Source organism: Sitodiplosis mosellana, unplaced genomic scaffold, assembly GCF_009176505.1.
Source record: "Sitodiplosis mosellana isolate CC-2019 unplaced genomic scaffold, AAFC_SMos_1.0 Smas_scaffold_11, whole genome shotgun sequence".
In the NCBI taxonomy this organism is placed as follows: Eukaryota; Metazoa; Arthropoda; class Insecta; order Diptera; family Cecidomyiidae; genus Sitodiplosis; species Sitodiplosis mosellana.
Window position 1 is genome coordinate 3,483,782 of NW_022595253.1, and position 23,584 is coordinate 3,507,365.

General features: G+C 36.3%; 2 protein-coding genes across 2 annotated transcripts; both read right to left on the bottom strand.

Annotated features, from left to right (window-relative positions):
* Positions 1-1,175: 1,175 nt before the first annotated feature.
* LOC129567497 (uncharacterized) lies at positions 1,176-6,084 on the bottom strand. The gene is made up of 3 exons (XM_055444463.1): positions 5,493-6,084; positions 4,776-5,034; positions 1,176-3,093 (listed from the first exon to the last, which is right to left on the bottom strand). Exons 1-3 carry the CDS (start codon positions 5,628-5,630, stop codon positions 2,783-2,785), a joined length of 708 nt encoding a protein of 235 aa, XP_055300438.1. The 5' UTR covers positions 5,631-6,084; the 3' UTR covers positions 1,176-2,782.
* A 7,016-nt stretch (positions 6,085-13,100) lies between these two features.
* Positions 13,101-17,703, bottom strand: LOC129567500 (uncharacterized). The gene is made up of 2 exons (XM_055444464.1): positions 16,945-17,703; positions 13,101-14,286 (listed from the first exon to the last, which is right to left on the bottom strand). The coding sequence occupies exons 1-2, from the start codon at positions 17,401-17,403 to the stop codon at positions 13,969-13,971; spliced, it is 777 nt and encodes a 258-aa protein (XP_055300439.1). The 5' UTR covers positions 17,404-17,703; the 3' UTR covers positions 13,101-13,968.
* Positions 17,704-23,584: the final 5,881 nt, after the last annotated feature.

A 23,584-nucleotide genomic window follows, 5' to 3' on the forward strand; every position in this document is an offset into this window, starting at 1 on the left:
ATCGTAAAACTGAAACAAAACAAATTTAGTTTTTTCCTTCGCGATGAAAAGAATTTTTTAATTAATAAAATTGGATTTAATTCTCGCGAATGGCAAAATTGCACTTTAATTAATGACAGCAGCAACATTTGCATGCGCACGAAACGAAAGAAGAAGCCATCAGTAATTTTTCATTCATGTCTGTGGGATTCCAGTTTGTGTTTTATTCTTTTCATATCCAGGTTATATTTTTGTCTTATCGTTTCTCTGTTCGTTTGTGTTCGATTCGACACTGTGGAGCAGCAGCGTCTTTGACCTAGAATGCAACGCAAACAGATCAGAGCGGCAACAATATCCCGTTATCCGTGTATGACAAAACACGCAATATGTGTCTTTTTATCACATAAACGCTCGTTGTATATAAATTATAAACGATTTGGCCGCACGCAACACCAATAAAACTGCAAATGAAGTGAACCAGAGCCAAATGCATTCCCAATAAAAATGATATAATATAAATTGTGCGGGATTTGGATTGCAGAGATATTGCATACTATATTGCATGGTTTTGATGCTGGATCAATATCAACGGGATGGTTTTCTAATCATGTAGCCAAACTTACCGTTCTGGTTTAGTGAATATAAACGAAATGTGTCAAACGATTTAAATGAAAATCCATGGAAGATCGCGTTATTACGGTGAATATGTACACACACATCGATCGTGGTGCGCCAACCAAATGGACCAAAGAAATACAATGACCAAACGTGTCACAAGAAATGTGTAAGAATTCGTGTCATACGATGTTGCTTCGATCTACTTTATCCACTGATTTGATTCGGCTTCGACATGAAACCCGATGAAAATCACTCGAAGCAATCTCATTTCTATTGAATATTCAATTACTGTACCTCGAGTTGGACGCCAACAGCAGAAGTTTCGTTGGCATCGTTTGTATTAACAATAATTCAATTGAAGTTTGTAAATTTAGAATTGAAATATCGCGATTTGATTGAGGATTTACCGAGGGAATTTACGAAGCATTTTTTAAGCCTGAAAAAAAACTCTCTCAATTTGATACTTACATTCAATTAAAAAGTTTCCTCTGAAATAAAATATAACTGAAATTGACTTGTCCACTTTCAATTTTCGAATAGCCACTTTAAAATGGGTATGAAATAAAAACAAAAATAGATATTATTTAATGAATTTGGCAGTCTATTTTTTGGTTTACTTATGAACATTTAACAAACAGTTTTCTCGTAAAATCAAACATAATTTTCCTCTTTTGCAGAACCGAAACGATATTTTTTCCAATTGATCATTGCTACGAAAAAAATAAAATTAAAGTTGGACAGAACAAAAGCAAATAAGCAGAACGTAGGAAATTGGTAGAAAATTTTCTGTAGTTGTTGTTGGTGGTGGTTTTTTTTCTCGAATTTGTGCCATTATTTTGTTAATCTGTTGAGTTGCCATATACTGTCGATTCGATACTGTACTCATTATTTTAAAATAAATTACTTAAAACTTATTGCCGATTGTGGTTTTTCTTTATATTGATATTTCAGTTATTGGTTTATCACTAAAAAGTAAAATTGGCATAAAAATTAAAAAAAAAAAACTTTTGTCCAAAGAGTTTTCCGTTAAAGAGAAAAAAACCATTCACAATACTTCTATGGAGGCGATTTGATATTATATATTCGAAATGTGGGACACATGAAAAAAGCGGTTTTCCGGAATACCGTACAAATTGTTTTGTGTGGAGTTTTGTTTTTACAATAAATTATTCAATAAATAATAATAAAAATAAGTTAATAAATTAAATAAATAAATGTTAAAATGAATGAAATTGAATGAAAGTTAAATTTGAGTGCATCGAGCGAAAAGCCGAAACGTCATTTCTCGATTGTAAATTACACAAGTCTATTTTATGGCATCGAATTATCGATTTTCGATGTGCTGTCAATTACGTTTTTTTTTTTGTCTGCAAATTTTTGTATGTTTGTTTTTTTTTTCTCGTAAAAACTGTCCAAGTATATTAACGACCGAATAGCGTCTGTAACTAGAATAATGTGAATGCCTTTTTTGTTGTCGTTCATTTCAAATTGAGATTTTTTTATGCACATAGAAGAAACGATTTTTATGCACGCGATTGATTTCGAATCGTGTGTGTCATTTAAAATATATGAGTTAAGAGTTGTTGTGAAGCGCGCGGCCAACCGGTATTTATTTTTTTCATCTAAAAGAGGTGATTTGTTCTCTTATCTGAGGGAAAAACCCGTTGGCTTCTACACCTATTTTTCTACACGATTTTGTTTGTTTGTCTCTCTATCCCATTGGAAATGGGTAGAAAAATGTTAAATAGTTTTTGTGTGTGTTTGTGAATGTTTGAGTGTATATGTTGTGTATGTGTGTCTGTCTGTTGGATTCTGTTGTTTGTGTTGTTCATGGTGTGTTGGTGTTGTGTATGTTTGTATGTGTGACAGAGTTTTCTTTTGTATCGATGCCTGAAAAAATGTTTGTATGTTTCTCTGTTTGTGTAAATCCTCGTAATGTAAATAAGTTGGATCGCTAAAAGTATTTTTTTTTTGTTGTTTGATTTCGTTGTCGTTGTTGTTTCATTTAAATAAATTAAGTGTTTGCTTGGTGTGAATGGGTGATTTGTTCTAATTACGATCGATAAACTGCTTTGTCAATTTGCTGAAAATTGTTAATTTGTTTTTTTTGTCGTTTTTTCTCTCTCTCTCATTAAAAAAAAGAAAGAAGGAAATGTTGTTTGTTGTGTTCCTCGTTGTGTCCTCCTTATTGTTGGTGAGCTGAGTAAGCCATATTGTGTGCATCGTTCATAGCACGTCCATAGTGACCGTGTTCATCGAACGAGGTGTGTGGATGAGCGACGACTTCGTAGTTTTGTGAAGCGTGCTTCGATTCGAACAGCTTCTTCAATCCAATGATACCACTCAACAACAGAGCCAATTTACCAATGACCAAAGCCTTGAATGCAATCAATGCCAAGAAACCTAGAACCAATGGCAGAAGGGCGGCAGCCTTCAATTTGAACAACAACAACAATGGCAACAAAAGTTTCTTTGTCTTCTTTCCTTTACCACGAGCTGCAAATCCGTCCATCCGTCCAAGATTAGGCGCACGCGTGAGAAAGAGAAACAAACAGGAACATAGAGAAAGAGAGGAGAAAAAGACAGAGAGAAAAATGAAGCCGTTAAAAAATTACGTTCAGATTAGAATTCGCATCCAACACAATCTTTCGTTGATTATTTGTGGAAAGTATTTAAATGGATATCGGTCACATACACACAATACTCGCATCGCACTTTTATCGCAACGAAACGACCAATGCGAAATGGGTGAAACACACACACACAAATGGCGGAAAGAAGTAGAAGAAGAAGGCAAGAAATAACTTGAAATAAAATGAGATTAATGACAAAACATGCATTCGAATCTAAAATAGGCCATCGAGTGCATGCGAGCCACATACATACTCTTGACCCACAAAATAAGTAAACAAAATAAATATTTTCTTCTTGTGGTGTTGTTCTGTTTCATACGTTCTTCCGCATGTATCGCAATTTCTTTGAGTCGTTCTTATTTTTTCATTCCTTCTTCATTCTTGTTTATCGATGTTGCTACGGTTCTGGTTACGTGAGACACCGTAATTGTATAGTTACGGCCGCACGCATCGCTCTTTTTTTCAGCCAATGTATGGGCGACTCGATTTCTGTGCTTCTTTTTTTGTTCTTCCATTATTTCTTGTGCATATCGAGTAATGAAATGGTGCACAAACAACGCATTTTCTTCAATTGATATTGTTTATTTCTTTCCTTCATTTTTTCATGTGAAAAACACAAATATTGACTTATTTTCTTTCAACGGTTCGATGAGCTTTAAGTTGAGTGAAGAAAACTGGAATTGTATACACGGCGATCGATTAGTGTCAAATGCACAATCCAAAGAAGAATATCCATTCAAGAATGTAAAAAAAAATTATAGAGATGTGTGAATGTGTGATAAACCATTACTTCATTTAAATAGCTGTTATTGTGGAGTAGCATCAACTGAACCAGTCGGTTATATAACGGTAAAGTCACATTGACCGCATTTCAAGATTTCGCACCACGACACTCTTTCAGTGTTGATGACGATGTGACCAATTTGTCTTATGTATGGTTTATCTTAAAACTTGTCACTGTTCTCAGGAAATGATTCCGATTTCGCTCAAATTTCCAAATGGAAAGAAGAAAAGAAATTCAATTATCTATGGTTATGAATGGATTGCAATAGGAAACGCTTAGCACTACATGAAACAATGATTTACCAGACGATTTTAACACCAAAACGTGCTAATACGATTTAAAAATCTTTGACATTTTCTATTGTCTTTGCCGTGTCTCGTGTCTCGTGACTGTTTGATTAGCATATTTTGACGTGTGTTGTCTGTCTATCATTTGGCTCAATGCCGTTAGAAGTTATTTTCATTTTGTAATATTTGCGGCGCGCTTTAATGGCGCTACTTTTACTTTTTGATGATCAAAAATGCGGAATGCTGTTTATTAATTCGAGTGATGCGAAGAAATTGAAAGGAGAGGAAGAAAAACGAACACGAGATTTCCAACGTTTTCGAATTAAAAATTCAAGAAAGTCTTTTTCTTCGTCTGGTTACAGCTTGAATTGCGATTATGAGAACGTTCCGTGTGTGTGTGTGTGTGTGTGTGTGTGTGATGTAACCGAGAATCAGAAGTGGCAAAATCAAATAAAAACGCGTGAAAAAAATTACCTTCGTCGAGTGATCGTTGCATATCTTCGATTGAGTCTTTCGGTACTTTGAATTGGAGAGTGTGTGTGCCCAAGAAGCGAGCAATACGATCGGCCAACAATGAGTCAACTTGTCCTTCCCGAGCTTCACCATTTTCCGACAGTTCGATGTCATTCAATGAGCGTCCTCCCTGTGGCAATGATTCCGTTTGGATGAGTGCGATGCCTTCGCCGACTTTCACGTCACCGTTGATGTTGTCCACATAGTGCAGGGCGCGTTCCTATAAAAATAACAGTTTTACATATAATTTTTGTTTTATTCTATTCATCGCAATACATATCAACTAATACATATTCATCGATGTGATTTCTTTTTGTGTACTACAACAAATGACCTAAATGGACTTCAATCGTTTCATCAATATTCTATACGCGCCGAAGATTTTCGCAAAGAAATTGAGAAAGTACAAAAAGTACAATGCAAAGTGTTTCTCTTTTTTGATTTCGATGAAAAAAGAAACTATTAGGATGAGTTCGCTTTCGATTGAATTGTTTTCTATTCCCCAACCAAAAAATAGCGAATTCGCTAAATTCGAATATTCGTTGTCATATCGCGAATAATATTTATCGGTTGGTCACGACGAAGCACAAACATCACTTGCATGTAGATCTCTTGCATCTAATACATTGAATGGCTGTAGCTTTATGGTTGCTGTATTTGAATGTGAAATTTACTTACTTTAGCACAAAGTAACATTGATTTATCTCCACAATCGCGAACGAATTTAAGCGCAGTTGATAGCAAATTATCGGTTTCAGTGTTTAACGATGCGGTGGCAATCGTTATAATTGAGAACAAAACACAAATTTTCTTCATTTTGGTTGTTTGTTGCTAAAAAGTTGTAACTCTTTGCCAAAGTTGGGAAATTTATTTCTGCACGTTATTTCTTCTCGCGAACAGAAGACACACTGGTTGTTTAAAACACAAAGTGAACAATTAGAAGAAAAAAAAAACAAAGACTTTTTTTTCAATTAAATTTTTTTTTTCGGTCGGTGCTGATTATTTTTCTTCTTTTTTTGCTCTTAACTGAACAATGCAAGCACAAACGGCACTCTGGTGAATTGTGTAGATTGAAAGGAGCTGTATAGCGCGCTGGGTTGTTAGTACTCAGAAAGCAACCGGTGAACTGTGACTAGAAAACACTGATGTCCGCGTTTTATTCACTCTCTGTTGATGTGTGTATGGGATATATGTATGTGGCGACGACGGCTCGGATAAAAACGACGACAACAACAGCAAACAGCAGAAGCAGCAGTAGCACCACCGCCGAAGAAAGAGTCCAACACTGAAGCAACAACTACGCCGCCGATGATGATGTTATAGAATTTAGATTAAATGCCCGATTTGATGAGGCAGAAGCACACGGTGTGTACGGTTGTTGCTCAACGAACACACACCGTGAAGTGAGAGAGATAGACTGAGCGAAAGCGAAAGAAAGAACGAAAAAAAATCATAAACGACCAAAAAGAAAATCCACAAAACAACGAACAAATATCACAAAATAATAAGCACACATAAGCGAATTGTACTCATGTGTGCCGATGCCGCCGCGCTCGCGCGCACGCCTAGCTCTCAACAAGAGTGTGAATGTGTAATGTTCGCGCGTACACATGAATTGCGATATAAACGATATAAAAAAAAGAAGACAACTAAACCATAGTCAAAGCCATATACACATATATGAACAGCGGATACTGAAGTAGGTACGGCTTTTTCTCTCTCTATGTCTATCTGTGTGTCTGTGTTGTGCTGTTTGGGCAAAGCATGGGTAGAAGAAGAAAATGTAGCAGAGGTAAATGCAGAAAAGTCAAATAGTAGCAGAAGCACCGCTGGTTGGATCGAATATCATAGTTATCGTGTTTACAAAATGCATCTACTCCGGCCTGTAGAGGAACGGCAGCAAAGTTCAATGCTTGCTATCGTAGGCCTACGATTTCTCAACACACACACACACACAATCACAATGATAAGGAGAGACACAACGAACGCTTTCTCGCCGTTGTACTTCAAATCGTTTCCATATCGAGAGAATGAAAAAACGAATCGATATCAATGCACCTTTTCTGTTGGTGCAAAATATATAGACGTATGTTGCGCTTTTTTCTTTCTTTTTCAATCAAGATGCACACATAAAAACTGTTCATTGGACCATCGAAGAAAAAAAGCAAAACAGCAACAACATCATCAGCAATATTGTACTCCCCAGTTAATTGATATGTTCCAGACACCGATCATGGCTCTATGTAAGGGCGATCGATTATTATTACATTACATAGACGTGTATGACCGAAGCTCACGCTTAGAAAATTATCGATTTATTGTAGCTGCTGTTGCTGCGTTTTTCTTTTTCTCCTCCGCAGATTCACTCCGGCCATGGTGCATGGTTTCATTCATCACTTTATTAAATGCTTTCTTTATCGAAATCGATATAAAACCGATTGAAACGAAATCATTAAATGAAACTTTTGACGTATGTATATGTGTGTGTAAGAGTGAATAAGGTGTTGATGATCGATGAGCGTGGCAAATGAATTTCTAAAATCAATGAAAAAAATCAAATGACTGTAATGGAAATCAAATATTTGTTCATGGATTTTATGCACTAATCTGCACCGCCCGTCGAAAAGCGTTTCGCCGCATCTACACAATACAACACACATGCACAGCGTTGAATTGTTTCGTTGTATTAAGGCCAAGCGTGCGCTGTTTTACGGTGCAACAGTGGAAACGGTAAGTTGGACTGCAAGCCAACTGAATCTACACATTCAATCATCTTCCTTCAACGAAAAGCAAGATAACCAGCTGAGTTGAATACATCGTACGCGCGTGCGACAGACAGTAGGACGCGAGACAATTTTATCAACACACTGTCATTCCCGATAATCTGCTACATTGTTGCAAAAATGTAGAAAAAGTTCTTCATTTTACAACTCTTTCTTTTTTTTAAATTAAAACTAATGATGTGCTTCGTAAAGTCAGGTTTGTAACGGTACAAGTGCATCTTGTTAGAATGACAGGAACCTATTTATCTTGTCTTCGAAATTTAGACCGAATGTCAAAACAAATGAACACGCCAATTCACACATAACATATTGACACATACACACATTTCCTGCTGTCATCACCATCAAGACAAATCGGCTACGGTCAAGTGTCTAAGTCAGCATATTTAATGGAATCACATTAATCCGACTGAGTACGGTCGGATCTGGTTTAAAAATTATGTCTTTTTATTTTAATATTTTCCGTTTTATCTTCGATCGTGTACATGCCATTTAAATGAGTGTCTGGCCGGCCAATGCAAAAATAAAGAAATAAGTCCGGAAAAGGAGGACAATAATTCCGAAAAGAGCAAGTGAATAAAATGTAAGTAAAAGTATGAAGCCAGAGATTACTATGGCATATTTTTATTCATATGGGATAGAAATATCACATAAAAATAACAGATATTTTTCGTGCGTTGTGTTTAGCGAAACGCATTAATACACAATAGCGATTCTGCATACACAGAGTCGCTGTTTTTTTCGTTATACTCTTCACACTTACGATGAGCTGCGCGAAGCGTGCATGCACATGTTTCGCTCACTTCTTTCTTTGAACACTCTTCGTGCGTCAACACAATGTCTGTGTGTTTATCGCTTGTGCCGTCGTTTGTAAACGACGTCAATGAGCTGCGCAATGCATGCATATATATGTTTTGCTCTTTTCTTTCGATCGACACTCTTCGTACCCAGCGTATTGACGTCGTTTACAAATGAAGGCACAAGTGATACACACACAGGCATTGTGTTGACACACGAAGAGTGTTCAAAGAAAGAAGTGAACAAAACATGTGCATGCACGCTCATCGTAAGTGTGAAGAGTATAACGAAAAAACAGCGACTCTGTGCATGCAGAATCGCTATTGTGTATTATTGCGTTTCGCTGAACACAACGCGTGAAAAATATCTGTTATTTTTATGCGATATTTTTATCCCATATGAATAAAAATATCCCATAGTAATCTCTGTATGAAGCATTTGATTTATTTTTCTCCTCTCTGTAACACGAAAAAACCGAAGAAGAAGAAAATAATGATGATTATGGCGCAATTGTAGCGGCGATAAAAACAATTGCCCGACATAAGTACAACTAAAACGATCGCCATTTTACGGAAAACCCTTCGAATTTATCAAAACATTTCGATTTCGTATGCGTCATGCAGTTTCCATCCGTCGAAAAAGAAGAACGATTGAAAAAAAACACACAGAGTACGAAAGGAAACATTAAATGCCGGAGAATCGAAGAAGCCATCGCACATGAAGTCGTAGCAAAAAAAAAAAATAACATCTAAGAGAAAATTACGTGTTATTAGTAGTCATTTTGCGTGTATTCATTAGCTTTCTATCGATACACTCATTTGTAAATGGGCGGTTTTCTATCGTCCACGGATCATTCATTGAACTGAACAAATAGCAAAAATCGATAAAGACAGAGGGGGAGACAAACAACAACATGCATTTTCTTCTGAAGAGCCAATTTAATGTTTTTGGTAGACCTCAATTTCTCGCTTTTAAAAATTTCGATAATAAATGGAAAAAGAAAAAAAAAAACAACACACGAAACAATCGGTAGAAAAATATTTCTTCGAATAGCGTTAATAAAGAAAATAGTTAGCTTAATCTTTGCTAACAAATCTCAATTACAACGTTTTCCAAGTAGAAAAAAAATTATGTCATTAAGCTATATGGAGTCTTTGTACCGTGTGTACGAGAGTAAAATGAGCGCCATTCATTGGGAACATAAAACGTCATCGCGCCCTACAGCTCCATTTACACATAAATGTGACTTTGGCTCAATGGCATGGTCATGGTCGATTCATAATATGACTCCGCCGCACCACTGTTTACCGAATGCATACACACGTTTTCTATACTTTTCCTCCGGCAAAATGATTGTTGCTCCCCATCAAAATGTTAAAACTTCATTTAATTGTTTTGCTCCCAAAAACTGTTCAACATTTGACTTTCTTCAATGGATAATGTTTTCTTTTTCAACTAAATTTTCACTTACAGAACCCGTTCGTTATTAGATTAGCCAAAAGGGAATTCGCAAAATGTCAAAAAATACATCAGTGATTTCTTTTTCAAACACAAATCCGTAATGAATACAAATATGTGTTCATGTGTCATCGGTTCGACGCGGTGTTCCCTAGCTCTCACTAGTCGTGCGCGCGCGTTTTTGACAACGAACAAAAGATCAAAATTAATACATTAAATGAAATTTTTGGTGATGTTTTGTTTGACATGCCGATGGCATCGGTCACTCTAATGGCATCACCAATCAAGTCTCGCTGAAATAGTGAGTGCGCGCATGTAAACAATGTATTAAACGCGTCATTGTTAGTCTGGTCAATTGTGACAAACCCATCAATGAAAAGACCGACAATGAAAAGAAGAAGAAAAAAAAAACGCTGAAAAAATGTATTTTAGAAATTTGGTCGGTGTGATGATTTACGACTAGAAATGTACATGTTTTAGATTCGCCTTGTGACTTTTTCATCGTTCAAAATGTGTAAGTGCTGTACACCACGGCATTCCATTGACAAAAAGTAAAACACCCAACTATTTTCAGCGAAAAAATGACCGCAACAGTAAAAGTTAGACGAGAAAACACCCAACAGGTTATTGTTTGATCGTTTTTTTTTCTCTCCTATTTTTCGTTCTTTTTTTGTTTGTACTCTGGCGTACTCATTTTTTGTCCCGAAAAAACTCACTTTTTTCTGTTTGAAAGCAGAAGATTCAGTTCGAATTCGGCGAAGATGAATCACACTGAGATTTTTTTTCGTTTCGTCGCTGAAATTCGAATGTATCGCGTTTGAACGCAGCGAAATGTAGTTGAAGCTTTGTTAGAAAAGCTTTGAAAAGTGACAAAGCTCGCGACGCACAACTTACACGAATAACGGAAACTTTGAGCATCGCGATTCATAAGGTCGTGATAGATCGATGAAAATCATGAAAATTTCTCAAAAAGCAATTTAAAATTTCGACAATATTAAATTAACATTCGAAACACGAATTTTCGTTACGACTTTGTAAAATTTCTCTATTTTCATTTCGAACGTAGGCCGTGTAAGTTTAAGCTTGACTCATGTGTTATGTTTGAAAAGGTCGGTGCTCTCGTTTCATTCGCACCATCAAATCTAGCTAACAAATGACTAAGGAAAGTAAAACGATCCGTCAAAATGATTGAACTTATTTGGTTGTGGTGGTTGTTGAGTGACCCAACGCGTGCATTTGCATTAATTGGAACTAAATCGTGATTTTTCCCTTTGCTTCTCGAGACTTTTACCGGTACGGTCTCGCGCTCTCTCACACACAAATTATCATTGCTATTAATCGGTGGGTATTCAAAAATTTCACTTATTTTGCGTTGCATGCTTACGCCGCTGAAGCTTGTAATCGTTTCCATATATTTCTCAATCGAAATTGAGCAAAATGAATGGTTTATTGGCTTTTCACACACGATTTACGTTTTCGCCCACAGTGATTACGTGCTTGTCATTGAGTTGTACATGTTACAGAGAAATACCGAAATTTATCCGGTTTGTTATTGCTCACGCTGAATGGTTGCGAATGAAGATAAGCGTAATTACACACATACGAAACAAAAAAGCGGCAACATTTTGTTTTCTTCTATATTTTTTTTTGTCTTTTAAAACGATGATGAGACCTCAGTGTGCTTGTGCGCGCAGATGTTTTCGATTTTCATTTCATGTCTTCAATTAAAACGCTCTTTGCGCACGTTTTTCTTCCCTTCTTTAGTGTGTGATTTTCTCAGTGAGATCGGTGCTCTCTCGGTGCGCGGATTAATTCCGCTTTTGTCCACAAAAAGAGAAAAAGCGACGACAGCAGCAACAACAACAACCACCATGACGACGGCGGCGCAACGAACGACTATATTTTTCATTCGCCAAGTGAAATTATTTTCTTTTCGCATGGCTCAATTTGCCGATCCGACGAATAAATCAATACCATTCTCACCTTTTTCTTTTTATTTAATTACTTTTTATGGCTTTTTTCTGTCCACTTTGAAGAGTGCGCGCACGCGAATGCCTACTTCAGCTGCATCGACACACTGAACGAAAGAGAGACGCGCTCTGAAACGAGTGCCAATGTCGTTTCCAGAACATAAAACAAGAGAATGCAATATTATCGAAACGAAACGTTCGTTCACCATAAACGCTAATTTTCGCATATATATGTATGTATGTGAACTTAAAACGTCGGCATAATTAAATGCTCTGCATGCGGTGTAGCTGCATTCCAGAATACCAAAAAGAGTTGTTGTTTCGGTTCGATTGTGAAAATAAGAAAACCACCAAAAGCCATGCAGCATGACCATGACAGCGGCAGCAGCAGCGGCAACAGAGTGGAACATAGGTAAACAAAGGCAACAGCGGCATTGCATCCAATTCAAGTCCAAGTGCAAATTGACGATCGATGGATCACGTTACATACACTATTTCATGTATGTTCACTACGTGCGACCGAATGTCATGTAAACAAGACTGAATTATTGGAAAAGAAAATTCGTTGCAAAGTGAAATTGCAATTAAGCGTGTGTGTGTGTGTGTGTGTTCGTGCACATGGGATAACGACGGGGTCTTTGCAAATTCTCGTGGTGTTCGAGTTATCGAGATGTGGCGATCGAGTTGCAAACATTTCAGCCGAACAGAAACAAATCATTTAGCAAGTCGAAGCCACCAACGTTCTGGTCGCCATTAGGCATCAATCACATGGAGAGACACAGAGAAAGGGAGTGCGAGAGAGTGAAAGAGTGAGCGGAAGAGAGGGAAAAAGGTCGTATGCATCCGTGAAATAAAAATACCAAATAACTGTAATCAATATTTTTGCGTGTAGCTGCTGCAGAACGACCGATGATGTGGTTCGCAGAGAAATGGGCTCGAAACCCAACCAAGTCGTCATTAAACATTTCGTTTGGGCTTGTGTATGTGTGATCGAGAAAAGAGAACACGATCGTGGGTGCGTACGGCAGAAAAATTTTCTCTTTTTCCAAAATACTGATTCGGTTAAGAAAAGAGATAAAAAGTGTTCCATAATTTCCTTGCGGCACGGCCACTCAATGTCTCATTCTTAAGAATGTACTTGAATAAATTTAATTTGTTATGAATTCCAATATAAGCGTTAATGCTTGGCTCATTGAATGTGTTTGAGTGATGTGAGAGTGTTTGTGTGCGTTGATTTTGTGGAGCGTGCATGTAAACATTCATATCAAAATCCTATCTTCTTAAACAATTTATTCACAAAATATTTGTTGCTCTAAATAAATAACACGTCAAATACACAAAATAAATAAATTAGTTTTTGTTCATATTGTTGTTTTTTTGTCTTTTGTTTTTTTTTCAATAAATTAAGGCTCTTAAAACGAAATTGGGTAGAAAACGATAATAAATTTTGGTAATTACTTTGAAATGCTTAACTACACAATATCAATTTTCAATGCATTGTCGTCTAATGATGATTTAATAATTCTAATCTCATTGTTTGTTGCTATTTCTTTTTACTATTCCTCATGATATTATTGTTAAATGTATCTAATTGTGATTGCAATTGAATTTGCAGCATATTTTCAGTATATATTTTCCGGTACGTTTGCTTATGTTTTTTTTGTTAGCTTCTGTCCGGCTATGTGGAATATGTGTGTGGAGTGACTTGATATAATTCGATCATTTTTCCAATTCTTGAGCAGAACGAAAAAAACATCTCTTAAAAACAAAACATAAAATACTTGTTTGTCGTTCACTCTTTTTCTCTCATTTGTTTCTACACATTGTTTGAACCAATAAAATGAAAGAAAAAAAAGAAAAAAAATCGAAAACGATTGCATAAAATGAATTTTAACGCAAAAAATTAATCAATTAGTTCAAAGAGAAAAAGAGCAACGAACACTAGCAAAACTCATAAAAAATATGACGAAAATGTGCTACAAATTGTTACAATCAAATGTTGTTTGTCCGTTTTTTTTGTGATGAGGGAGTCAACAATTTCAGCTTTGATTCTGTTTTCTGTTATTATTGTTTTGTTCTGGTATATGTAATGTACTTGTGTTTGAATTGGATAGTTTCGTTGTTTATTTCGTTTCTGTAAATAGTTTAGTTCTTTGGTGCATGAGCATTATAGGCTAGGTCAAAATCACGTCCCCAACCAGAACCGCCTCCGTGTCCAGCAACAACGACTTCGTGCGATGATTCATGGTGGCCACCACTTTGCGATACCAATTTCTTGATTCCGATGATTGATGCCAAGACCAACGCCAATTTCGATACGATCAATGCTTTACCAGCGAGCAGAGCAAGAGCACCATAGGCTAATGGAATGAATGTACCAGCCAACAATAATGGAATCATAATCCAGGCACCCTTCTTCTTACCACCGCTACCACGTCCTTCGATGTCAGTTGGGAATTTGATCTAAACGATGAGAAAAATGAAACGAGAATGCAGAGAAAAAAAAATCGGTCAATTTTGAACTAACGTTTCTTTTCGATTCGGAATGCTGCGAAATCATCATATAAGTAAGTAATTTGTGCAGGTGAGCGAGATAGAGAGAGAAAGAAGAAAAGACATAGAGAGAAAGAGCGACATCGGTTAAGAAGAAGAAGAAAAAAAAACCAGCAAAGTTGAAGTGCCATAATTTTGCCGTGCCGAGGAAGTTGATAACTGCTGTGATTGTGAGAACCGATAAAGAAAGTTGCGAATAATCTGTTTATGGAATATTAAACACGAAACGAGTTTCCTGTGAAATTATGGAATGCCGCTACACGCTTCACATATTCTTTGTACAATTTTGGAATTCCAACAAAAAATTATCGAAATATCTGTCCTGCTATTACGCTTGTTGTTCGATTTTTCGATTGACATCTTGCACACCGAAATCATACAGAAAAAAAAACACCATTCCAACGAGACACTTTTCTTGGCGAATAAGAAAAACGGCACTCAAAATAAAAAAGCAGTTTCCATGTCATTTGTGCGAACAGATTGTGTTGGTGCGTATGTACGAGAGCTGAGAGAGCATGAAAAAGAGCGACACAATGGTAATTTTATGACCATCAACAGTCATTATTTTGTTTATATATTTATTTTCGTTGTTTTGCTTCAGAAAATGTGATTCTTCTGGCCAAGTTTCACTTATGCTCCGAACCCAGTGGCGGCCGATCTTCTTTTTACCATGTTCCGTATTATTATGAGCGCCTATTTTTAAATAAATACTGAGAAATATCCACGTTTCCTTTTTCTCCATGCGCATATTTTTTCTCAATGTTGACATTAATTTTATTTAAATTCATGACAATTGCCGCGAATGCGTGACTGTTCACAGCCCATCTTTTGTGTGTGTCTTCATCGCGTTATTTTAATGTCTCGTTATTTTTTCTTGCGTTGTGATGTGCGCCGGCCTACTTGAGATGCAATGCATTCAACATTGGCATGTCTTATTATGTGGATTTTATTTATTTGCCGTGAACAGGGGACTAATTTGCGAATTGCTGAGAAAATAAAATGCTATTTGCTGTGCATGTGGTCTTTTGCTTATCTTTTTGATTTAATTAACATGAGTTTGCAGAAAATGGTGTGATAATTGATCAATATTGACTTTACGATTACCGCAAGTAATTGGCGCATTACCAACATTTGGCCAGTTAACACTTTCAAGCGCACTGTGTCAGCGAGAGAGAACTTTCCCCCGCAGTTCATCTCTCATTCTGTTGTCTGACCGCAGTGCGTGGTAAATACATTGTAAACACTACAAATCGATGATTGAGATACGAAACGATTTGGTCAGCAGGTGATGGGAATACAGATTTTGTGAAAAAAAAAACACACAGAGAGATGAAAGCTAATCGAAATGACAAGCACAAAAAACAGCCAGAAAAACAACATCATCATTGAGATAGTGACAGAGAAATGAAGAAGAAAGAAAAAAAAACAGCACGCAATGCAGTCAAACGTTTAATTTCATTAATTTACATTCTTTCGGTGGTAAATTTATTTCAATTTTCATTTGTATTTTTTCTCTGCCGATTTAGTTTCACTTTTAATTAAACTCCACGATCCAATCAAATTTGTTTGATTAGGTCAACTGATTATCTGGGTTATAATAAAGTTTTCGTTTTATTTTATTTTTTTTTTCCACAATTTATTCAAATGGATTGTCATGTTTATTTGTGGTTATCATTCCTGCACCGGTGCCATTTTGTTAAGTATACTTGAGTTTACTGTGATCAAATCTACAGTTGATTATGATATTTTCTTTTGAAGGAAAGCCAAATATTAATGTTTGTTCGGGAAAATGGTGCAGCAATAGAAGAGAAAATCATTTCGAAGCAGCGAATTATTGTATGTGAATAAACACAAAAACAAATCAAATTTACCTCCAAAATCTCATCCATGGAATGATGGAGAATGTATTTAGTATTGTGTGCACAATTGGCAACATCTAATTCCTATAAATCTATACGCGATCTACCGTTATGGTTTCAGTCTTATCATTTTGAATGCTTTGACTATTGCACAATGTTCATTCTCATTTTGTTAAAATAAACCAATTCTGATTTTAAAACAAAATCACACAAGAGCTTTCATGACTTCGGCCAAATCACTTAAGAAAGTGTTGTTGTTTAAAAAAAGATTGCAACACATTTAATTAAAAATTGAACTTATAAACAAATGGAACTTAATTTATTTAGTCTTTTGTGTTAATGTTTGGTTAAATTGTAGGTGGTTTGATTGAAAAAATTGCACATCGTTACATTTGCGTTTATGTTTTTCTTTATAAAAATAATACACCGCCAGGAACTGGCTGTTTTTGTCGAATAGTTTAATTGAATAAGTGTTTTCATTGGGTTGAGTATCGAATAAGCATCGGAAGATTTATGTATCAAAATTAGTGTGAATTCCGTTTCGTTTAGGTTTCATTTTATTTTTGATCTTGTATTTCGCGAAGAAGGTGGGATCGATTTAGTCGAATAGTAATAGTGAGTCAAGAAGGAACTTAGGCATCGCATGTTTGTACATGTAACGGCAAAATTTGATGAGTTGCTTAGTGAAGTGCTTGAGACTCTTACTTACTTGCATGGTATGGCTGCGCAAAAGTTTGTTTATTCGTTTCCAAATTTTGGACGATAAGTAATCTTCGCTTTCACCGATGGTGCGTGGTAACGATTTAATTATGGTATTTTCACTGAATTCAGCGTCAGATTCATCGAAACGATTTGTTTCCGATGCACTGTTATCCTTAACGAAACGAATTCCATTACCGAAATCGATATCACCTTTGGCAACCGCATTTAAGCTCGACAACAGTTTCAATTTTAGAAATACGGATATATCGCTGCTGGTGTAGTTCTTGTATTTATGATAAATCGAACTGATATCCATCCAATTCAAAAATGATTCGTCATTTTTGTCATTGTTGCCGATGTCTTTGTCACTGAGTTGATCGCTGTGCAGAGAATTATAATTGGAGGCCGTATTCCGACACAACACTATCGTGGCAATTGCACACAATACAATCAATTGTTTCAGCATTTTTGGAAATTTTTATGAAAAAAAAAAAAACGGTGGTTGATTTTTTTGATTTTTTTTGTGGGTTAGTTGGTTTATCTTGCGGGGATTTTTGTTTAAAGAATTGGTTTTTCTATTGGTTTTTTTTCCTATAGAGAATTTTATCCAATTTTCAATCAATTGAAAATCAATAAAACTCGATGTGATGGTGATAACGCAACAGAGATGAAGGAATCTGAAGAGGTGTTAAATCGGTTGCTGTTTTTGGAGACTAACGAAACTAAACTGTGCAATTTGTTTTGACTACTTGGCTATTTTATACTTGATACAGTCACTGAATTGGATACAATGATTATTATTGCACTTATTTGTTGCTGGTGTTGCTACGTTTTTTTATGTTCGTTAGATTCGTGATGCTACACCGCTTCATCATTCATCATTTTATGTGCGCCCGAACGAGTGAGCAAGTGTGTGTGCGCGAGCGAGCGCATCAAATGCTCTTGATGTTTATGTAAATATTCTAAAACAAATAAGAGAGAAATATTGCTGGCGATGCGCGAAAAGAATCGGCATACAAACCGATATGCTCAGGCGCAAATGCGAACATAACCGAAAATCTTTTACGTACACGGCGTGCAACGTGCAAGCGAGCGAGCGCATACACAAAGAACAAAATCAAAACACGAAACATCATCATTTTTGTTAGGCTTTTTCTTTTTTTTGCACGCAAACCAAGGGGCGATTCACGGGCAATTTCAAGTTCGAGTTTAGAAAGTTATCTGTGGAATCAGTGAGTTGCACTGAGTTTTCACGAGTTTTATGCGCATTTATCCGAGTGTTATTAAGTTTTTCATCTTTGGAGCTGTCAAAAATAGCGACATCTAACGCAAATTTGAAGTAATGTATGAATAAATGCTGCAGCATTTCATCAACGAAAATATTGTTTCAAAACGAAAAAAAATGATCTAAATTATTTTTTTCATTTAATAGTGCCGTATAAATTGACAACAAATAAAAAATGAAATGCGTCGCTGAGCATAAAAATGGGAATACAGATCTGTTACAACAACAGCCGAACATAAAATATTGTTCCCTAAAAACGTTACATGAATTTCCATCTAACGCGAGTGTAACATGAGTTGCATTAGAAACAGTATTAGCTCATGTTACACTCGCGTTGGATAGAAATTCATGTAACGTTTTTTGGGAACAATATTTTATGTTCGGTTGTTGCTGTAACAGATCTGTATTCCCATTTTTATGCTCAGCGACACAAATGATTTTTGAACGTTTTACAATGTTTGTATTACGTATGCGAAACCGGTCGCATTGAACAATTTAGAAGTGTCAAAATGGATCGTGTCAACTGTCATTAAATTGCGGTTCATATTTAAATTATAAAATTGATTTGGGGAGATATTTTGAATTGTAAAGTTTATTTGGTTGTGTAAATCGCTTCGTTATTCCCTTTTAATCAGTTAGAAATGTTAACAAAATTATATTCACATGTTCAGACATGTATTTTTTGTGTAATTGAAAAGGTGCAATTTTTTGAAAGTTGATACGAGTTCTTCAAGTTTGATGTGAGTTTTGTATGAGTTTTGGGAGTACGAGCATTCGTGAATCTCCCCAGGGCGCACACCGATCGAAGATGCATTCGGTTGCATGATCATATTATGATGATGTTGATTGTCTTAAGCCACGAGATCGGATTCATTGTACAATTGCATTTGAGCGCATGCCTTTCAACACTAGTAGCTACTTGGATCTCAACCTTTTTTTTGCTGCCCAATTTTCGCTGGTGATGGTGATGTTGCTGCTGTTTGAAATTAGCCAGCCGCAATTGCGCGCACGCGCGCGATCACAACCATTCAATAAACGATGCTAACGAATGCAATTTATCAATGTAGCATGCAATTCAAAACGATGCGCCACAATGGTTTTCCATGTCTTTTGCGAGCGGGAGATGGTTACAGTCTGTGGCAAAAAAGAAAAACTCTTTTTTTTTAGGTTCTCTTTCCACATGGCGGGAGATCAGAAGCACAGTAACACACTCTTCAAAAGCAGAAAAAAAAACAAATTACGCTGAGTTAAATATCGGCTAATAAGCACAAAAGAATTCATCAATAAAGGACCAGAGAGTGTGATAAAAAGCGAGATAAAAACAAACAATGCAAAAGCAACAACATCACAAAAAAAACTACACAAATTCTGTTCAATTAGCTATGTGCATTTTCAATAGGTGTGCGTGTAAGAAGAAGTGTTTGTGTGAGTGAGTTTTTGAGTGAGTGTGTGCTTGTGAGCAAGGCAGACCATTCGTTACGCTGAAAAATGCACTTGGAATTTTTCAATTGAATCAGACCAAATCAAATTACATTCGTACATTTGTAGGATAATATTGAATGATGATTACTATGATGATGATGATGGTGGTGCTGTCGAGCAATTTACAAGCATGAGCGCAAAAAATTGAATTCGTTCGTGTTCATAGACACAAAATCAACACAACGCCAGCTAGAAAGTGTGATGTGTTATCACATAACTTTTTCTCTGAAAATTACAAATTAACATTTCTACCCTATTGAAAAATCGGTTTGCACGAGCGCTGTTTGCTATACATTTATTATTGAGCCGAAGAAAAACATCGAATTCGTTTAAGAATTTTAATAGAATCAACAAATCTTACATACACACACATGAAAGATTCGAGAAATTAATTTATTCATGAACAAAAGTAAAACAATGGAACACGTACTGCGATAAAAGCCTATATAAACAATGTTATTATATTTGATAGTATTTGAGTCGATATCAATGCCGATGTGGCAGCGCCACCTATAGAGATTCCTTATTAAAATAAGTGGAACTATTGAGTGCGTGCACCATATCGCACGTAAATTTTCAATATGGCGGCGCCCATAGAATTGAAACGTTAACCAATTTTGTAGTCACGGAATATCACCGTATGATGGAACACACTTGAAAACGTTTAAATTTTCATTTTATAACTTGTTTGCATTGAATATGCTCATCACATCGAATGCAATTAGTCATAAACAACAACAGCAACGGCGGAGGCAGTAGCAATTCGTTAAAATGCTATGCAGATAAAACTCGGTTGCATCAGTTAAAATTTGTGCGTATCACACAGACGTAAATGAGTTGTTTGTAATCGGGTGCGACGTGTTTGGAATGAGTAAATCACGTGTGATTTCTATCGATAAAAATAGCAGAGAATTGAAGTACTTTTCCAAACATTTTTCAACTTTTCTTCATTTGCTTTTTTTCGGTGAAATTTATATCTAGGGGAAAAGTGTGCGTAAGCAAATTAACGTCAATAGAATAAATGAAAGTCTTGACGTACGATTACAGAATGTCGAATACTTTAAAAAATGCACCGTTCCGCGAAATAATTTACGCGATCGCACAAAACCCATCGCGCTAGGTGGAAATAAAAATATTGAAAATTCAGTACGGTAGCATTGGTTTGGGGACGGTTGGACAACAAAACAGCGGCACTCACAAGAAAAACCGGGCACACAGCTGTGCACGAGATTGTTGTTTTTCCAACACGATATTTGTTCCTCTTTTTAACCTGCTACTGCTGCTACTTTTGTTACTCACTTAGAATATGGGCACACTTGCACGGTGGCTTTTTCTTTGCTCTATTTGTGGAGAACGCCGAGCGGCTCGTGTTCATCGAAAACAAACAAAAAGCACCAAATCGCAAACGCTGACACGAAATAGAGCATACAAAACGATACACAAACCCAAGTTGGAAGCAACAAGAGAAAAAAAAAATGTTCATCGTACATTGAATGAAAACAAATATAAACATAGAAATAGATATAGATTTAATTGACTGTTCGAGAGTTGTTTAGTCATTTCTTGTGTTTTGTACTTTAGTTCCGTTTAAATGGAATTTGTTTGTTCTGCATCGTCTGCATATCGCAATTCCGGCTGTGTATGTGATGCTTTCAATCTATTATGTGCTTGTGCATTGATTGATCAGGCCTTTTTGTTCTGCTCTCATCATTCGAATTCCAATAAGCAACTGTATCGTTGTTTGCAATCGCAAAAGGCCAAAAAAGTGCATTAACCGCAGACATGAAATCATTTTGTGCGCGCGCCCATCTCATTTTCCATACCGAGTGCACGGTGAATACGGAATTCAATTTTGTACAATTTTGCAATTGGATGATCATCATCATCATCATCATCATATCTTTTTCAATCACATCAATTGAAGATATTGGCAAGTGGCAAAAACACACAGACATCGAAGCAACGTGAAATTGTGTAAAGTAACTGCATATTGCATTTGTTGTGAATTCAACTGAACTAGACTACCGATCTAGGGTTCTGAACATTTTCACACTGTAAATCATGCAATTCAATAATTATTTATGGAATTGACGATTTAGCAAATTGGCCATTTTGATATCGAATGGCGCAGACGCACAGTAGCCGCCAGATTATGATGGAAATGCCAAACAAAGTGGAAAAATCCACAGTTCGATTTAATGTTGTTACATGACCAAATCGAATAAAGTTGATCAAAGTGAAATTGCTGAAACCAAGTGCACAATAGTCGAAAATGTAAGAAGCAATGAAATGAGTGCTAGCACGAGCTAATCATAAAATGATGGAAATATTACAAGCAAATGATATCATTAGATCAAACAAAAGGGCCGCATAATACTCCATCCATTGTTGAAAATTATAAATTTTTTGTTCCATCATTTGGTGTGGCGTGCAGGCGAAGAGCCGTTGCGCGTGTGGCTTCCATTTCATTACTTTTTTCCACCTCAATGAGTTTCTTTGTGCGCAGATGACGAGGGAGAGAGAGTGAGAGACCATCGTCCAAGTATCAATTGAATAGTGCCCCATTGATAGGGCTAATTTAAAACGATCAGCGCCAAACAATAAAATACGATTATTGAAAATGATGAATATAAGAAAAGCATGCCCAATCCGAACAAATGGATACATTTGTAGCATACATTTAGCTGCCATGTGATCATATCATGCAATTTAATAACATTTCATTTTCATTCGACTCAGTGACGACGGTCTGACGAATCTCCGGATCATTTACCGGATCTCTATGCGATCATAGACTTCATTTTCAATTCACTAACTAAAGATAGTTATTGAGGTGCTTTTTTCCTCCCTCTCTCTCTTTCTCTTCAAATTTCAGCTGTATATATCGAAAAAACTTAACAAAACGATTCATTTACCTACTATGGATCTACATTTATTTATGAATATGGAAAATAAAATTAAACGAAGATAAAGAATACACACGCAGCAAATAACAGTATTTTCGACGTCCGGTTCGCACGGGAAACGAATCATTAGTGTGCGTATGGTGTACTCGTATTGGACAGTCGCATTTTAATTTCAAGTGAAAGTGAAGTTTTCTTTCTTATTTTTGCCGATTTATACTTGCGCCACTCTGCCTACTATCACATATCGCGAATGAATTGATAAGTCGACCGGCTTTTGCACGAGAGAGAGAGAGAGAGAGAGAGAGAGAGAGAGAGAGAGAGAGAGAGAGAGAGAGAGTAAGAGAGAGAAAGACAGAGAAAGAGAGAAAGGTAGAGAACGCATTCGAAAAAAAATTCCACTTTAGAGTGTGCAATGTGCATTTTAATGTGTGCGAATTGCAGTCTTTATTGCGGTGAGAATTGTATTTTAATAAGTTTTTTTCTCGGCACAAAATCACTTTCGAAGATTTAACGTCGAAAAAACAAATTGTTGAAAGATCACAATTGCAGCCACTGCAATCTCATGATTTATGACTTGAAGGGAAAAATCAACAAGCACATTTTTCAACATGAACAAATTGCTTTTGTTTTGTAATTGACTTTTTATTCAAATTTATGTCAAACTCGTTTGCCATTTAGTTAAACAGTATGCAAACGCCTTATGCAAAGGAAAAAACCGCAACTGCACATGCGATAAAATAGAAAGTGATTAGTTCAGGTTCAAGATTAAAAGTTATGCATTTTTCTCCGAGGCGGCTGCCAAAGAGACACTTGACAAGCGTTCGTATGCATAAAATCCGTTTAAATTATGTTAAAGGGTCCAATAACTGGCAGTAACTGTTGTAAATAGCGTTAAACGGCCAATTAATTCGAGAACCAAACACTCACTTACTACCACGCTGAAACGGAACGGAAATGCGTAAGTGCCACATAGA

Excerpts from the sequence above, each read along its gene's own strand:
- LOC129567500 (XM_055444464.1), bottom strand. The coding sequence starts at position 17,403 with ATGCTGAAACAATTGATTGTATTGTGTGCAATTGCCACGATAGTGTTG. Across the intron at positions 14,287-16,944 it reads TGCGCAGCCATACCATGCAA|ATCAAATTCCCAACTGACAT; the intron begins GTAAGTAAGAGT and ends CTCATCGTTTAG.
- LOC129567497 (XM_055444463.1), bottom strand. The coding sequence starts at position 5,630 with ATGAAGAAAATTTGTGTTTTGTTCTCAATTATAACGATTGCCACCGCA. Across the intron at positions 5,035-5,492 it reads CAATGTTACTTTGTGCTAAA|GAACGCGCCCTGCACTATGT; the intron begins GTAAGTAAATTT and ends TTATTTTTATAG. Across the intron at positions 3,094-4,775 it reads GCAACGATCACTCGACGAAG|CTCGTGGTAAAGGAAAGAAG; the intron begins GTAATTTTTTTC and ends ACGGATTTGCAG.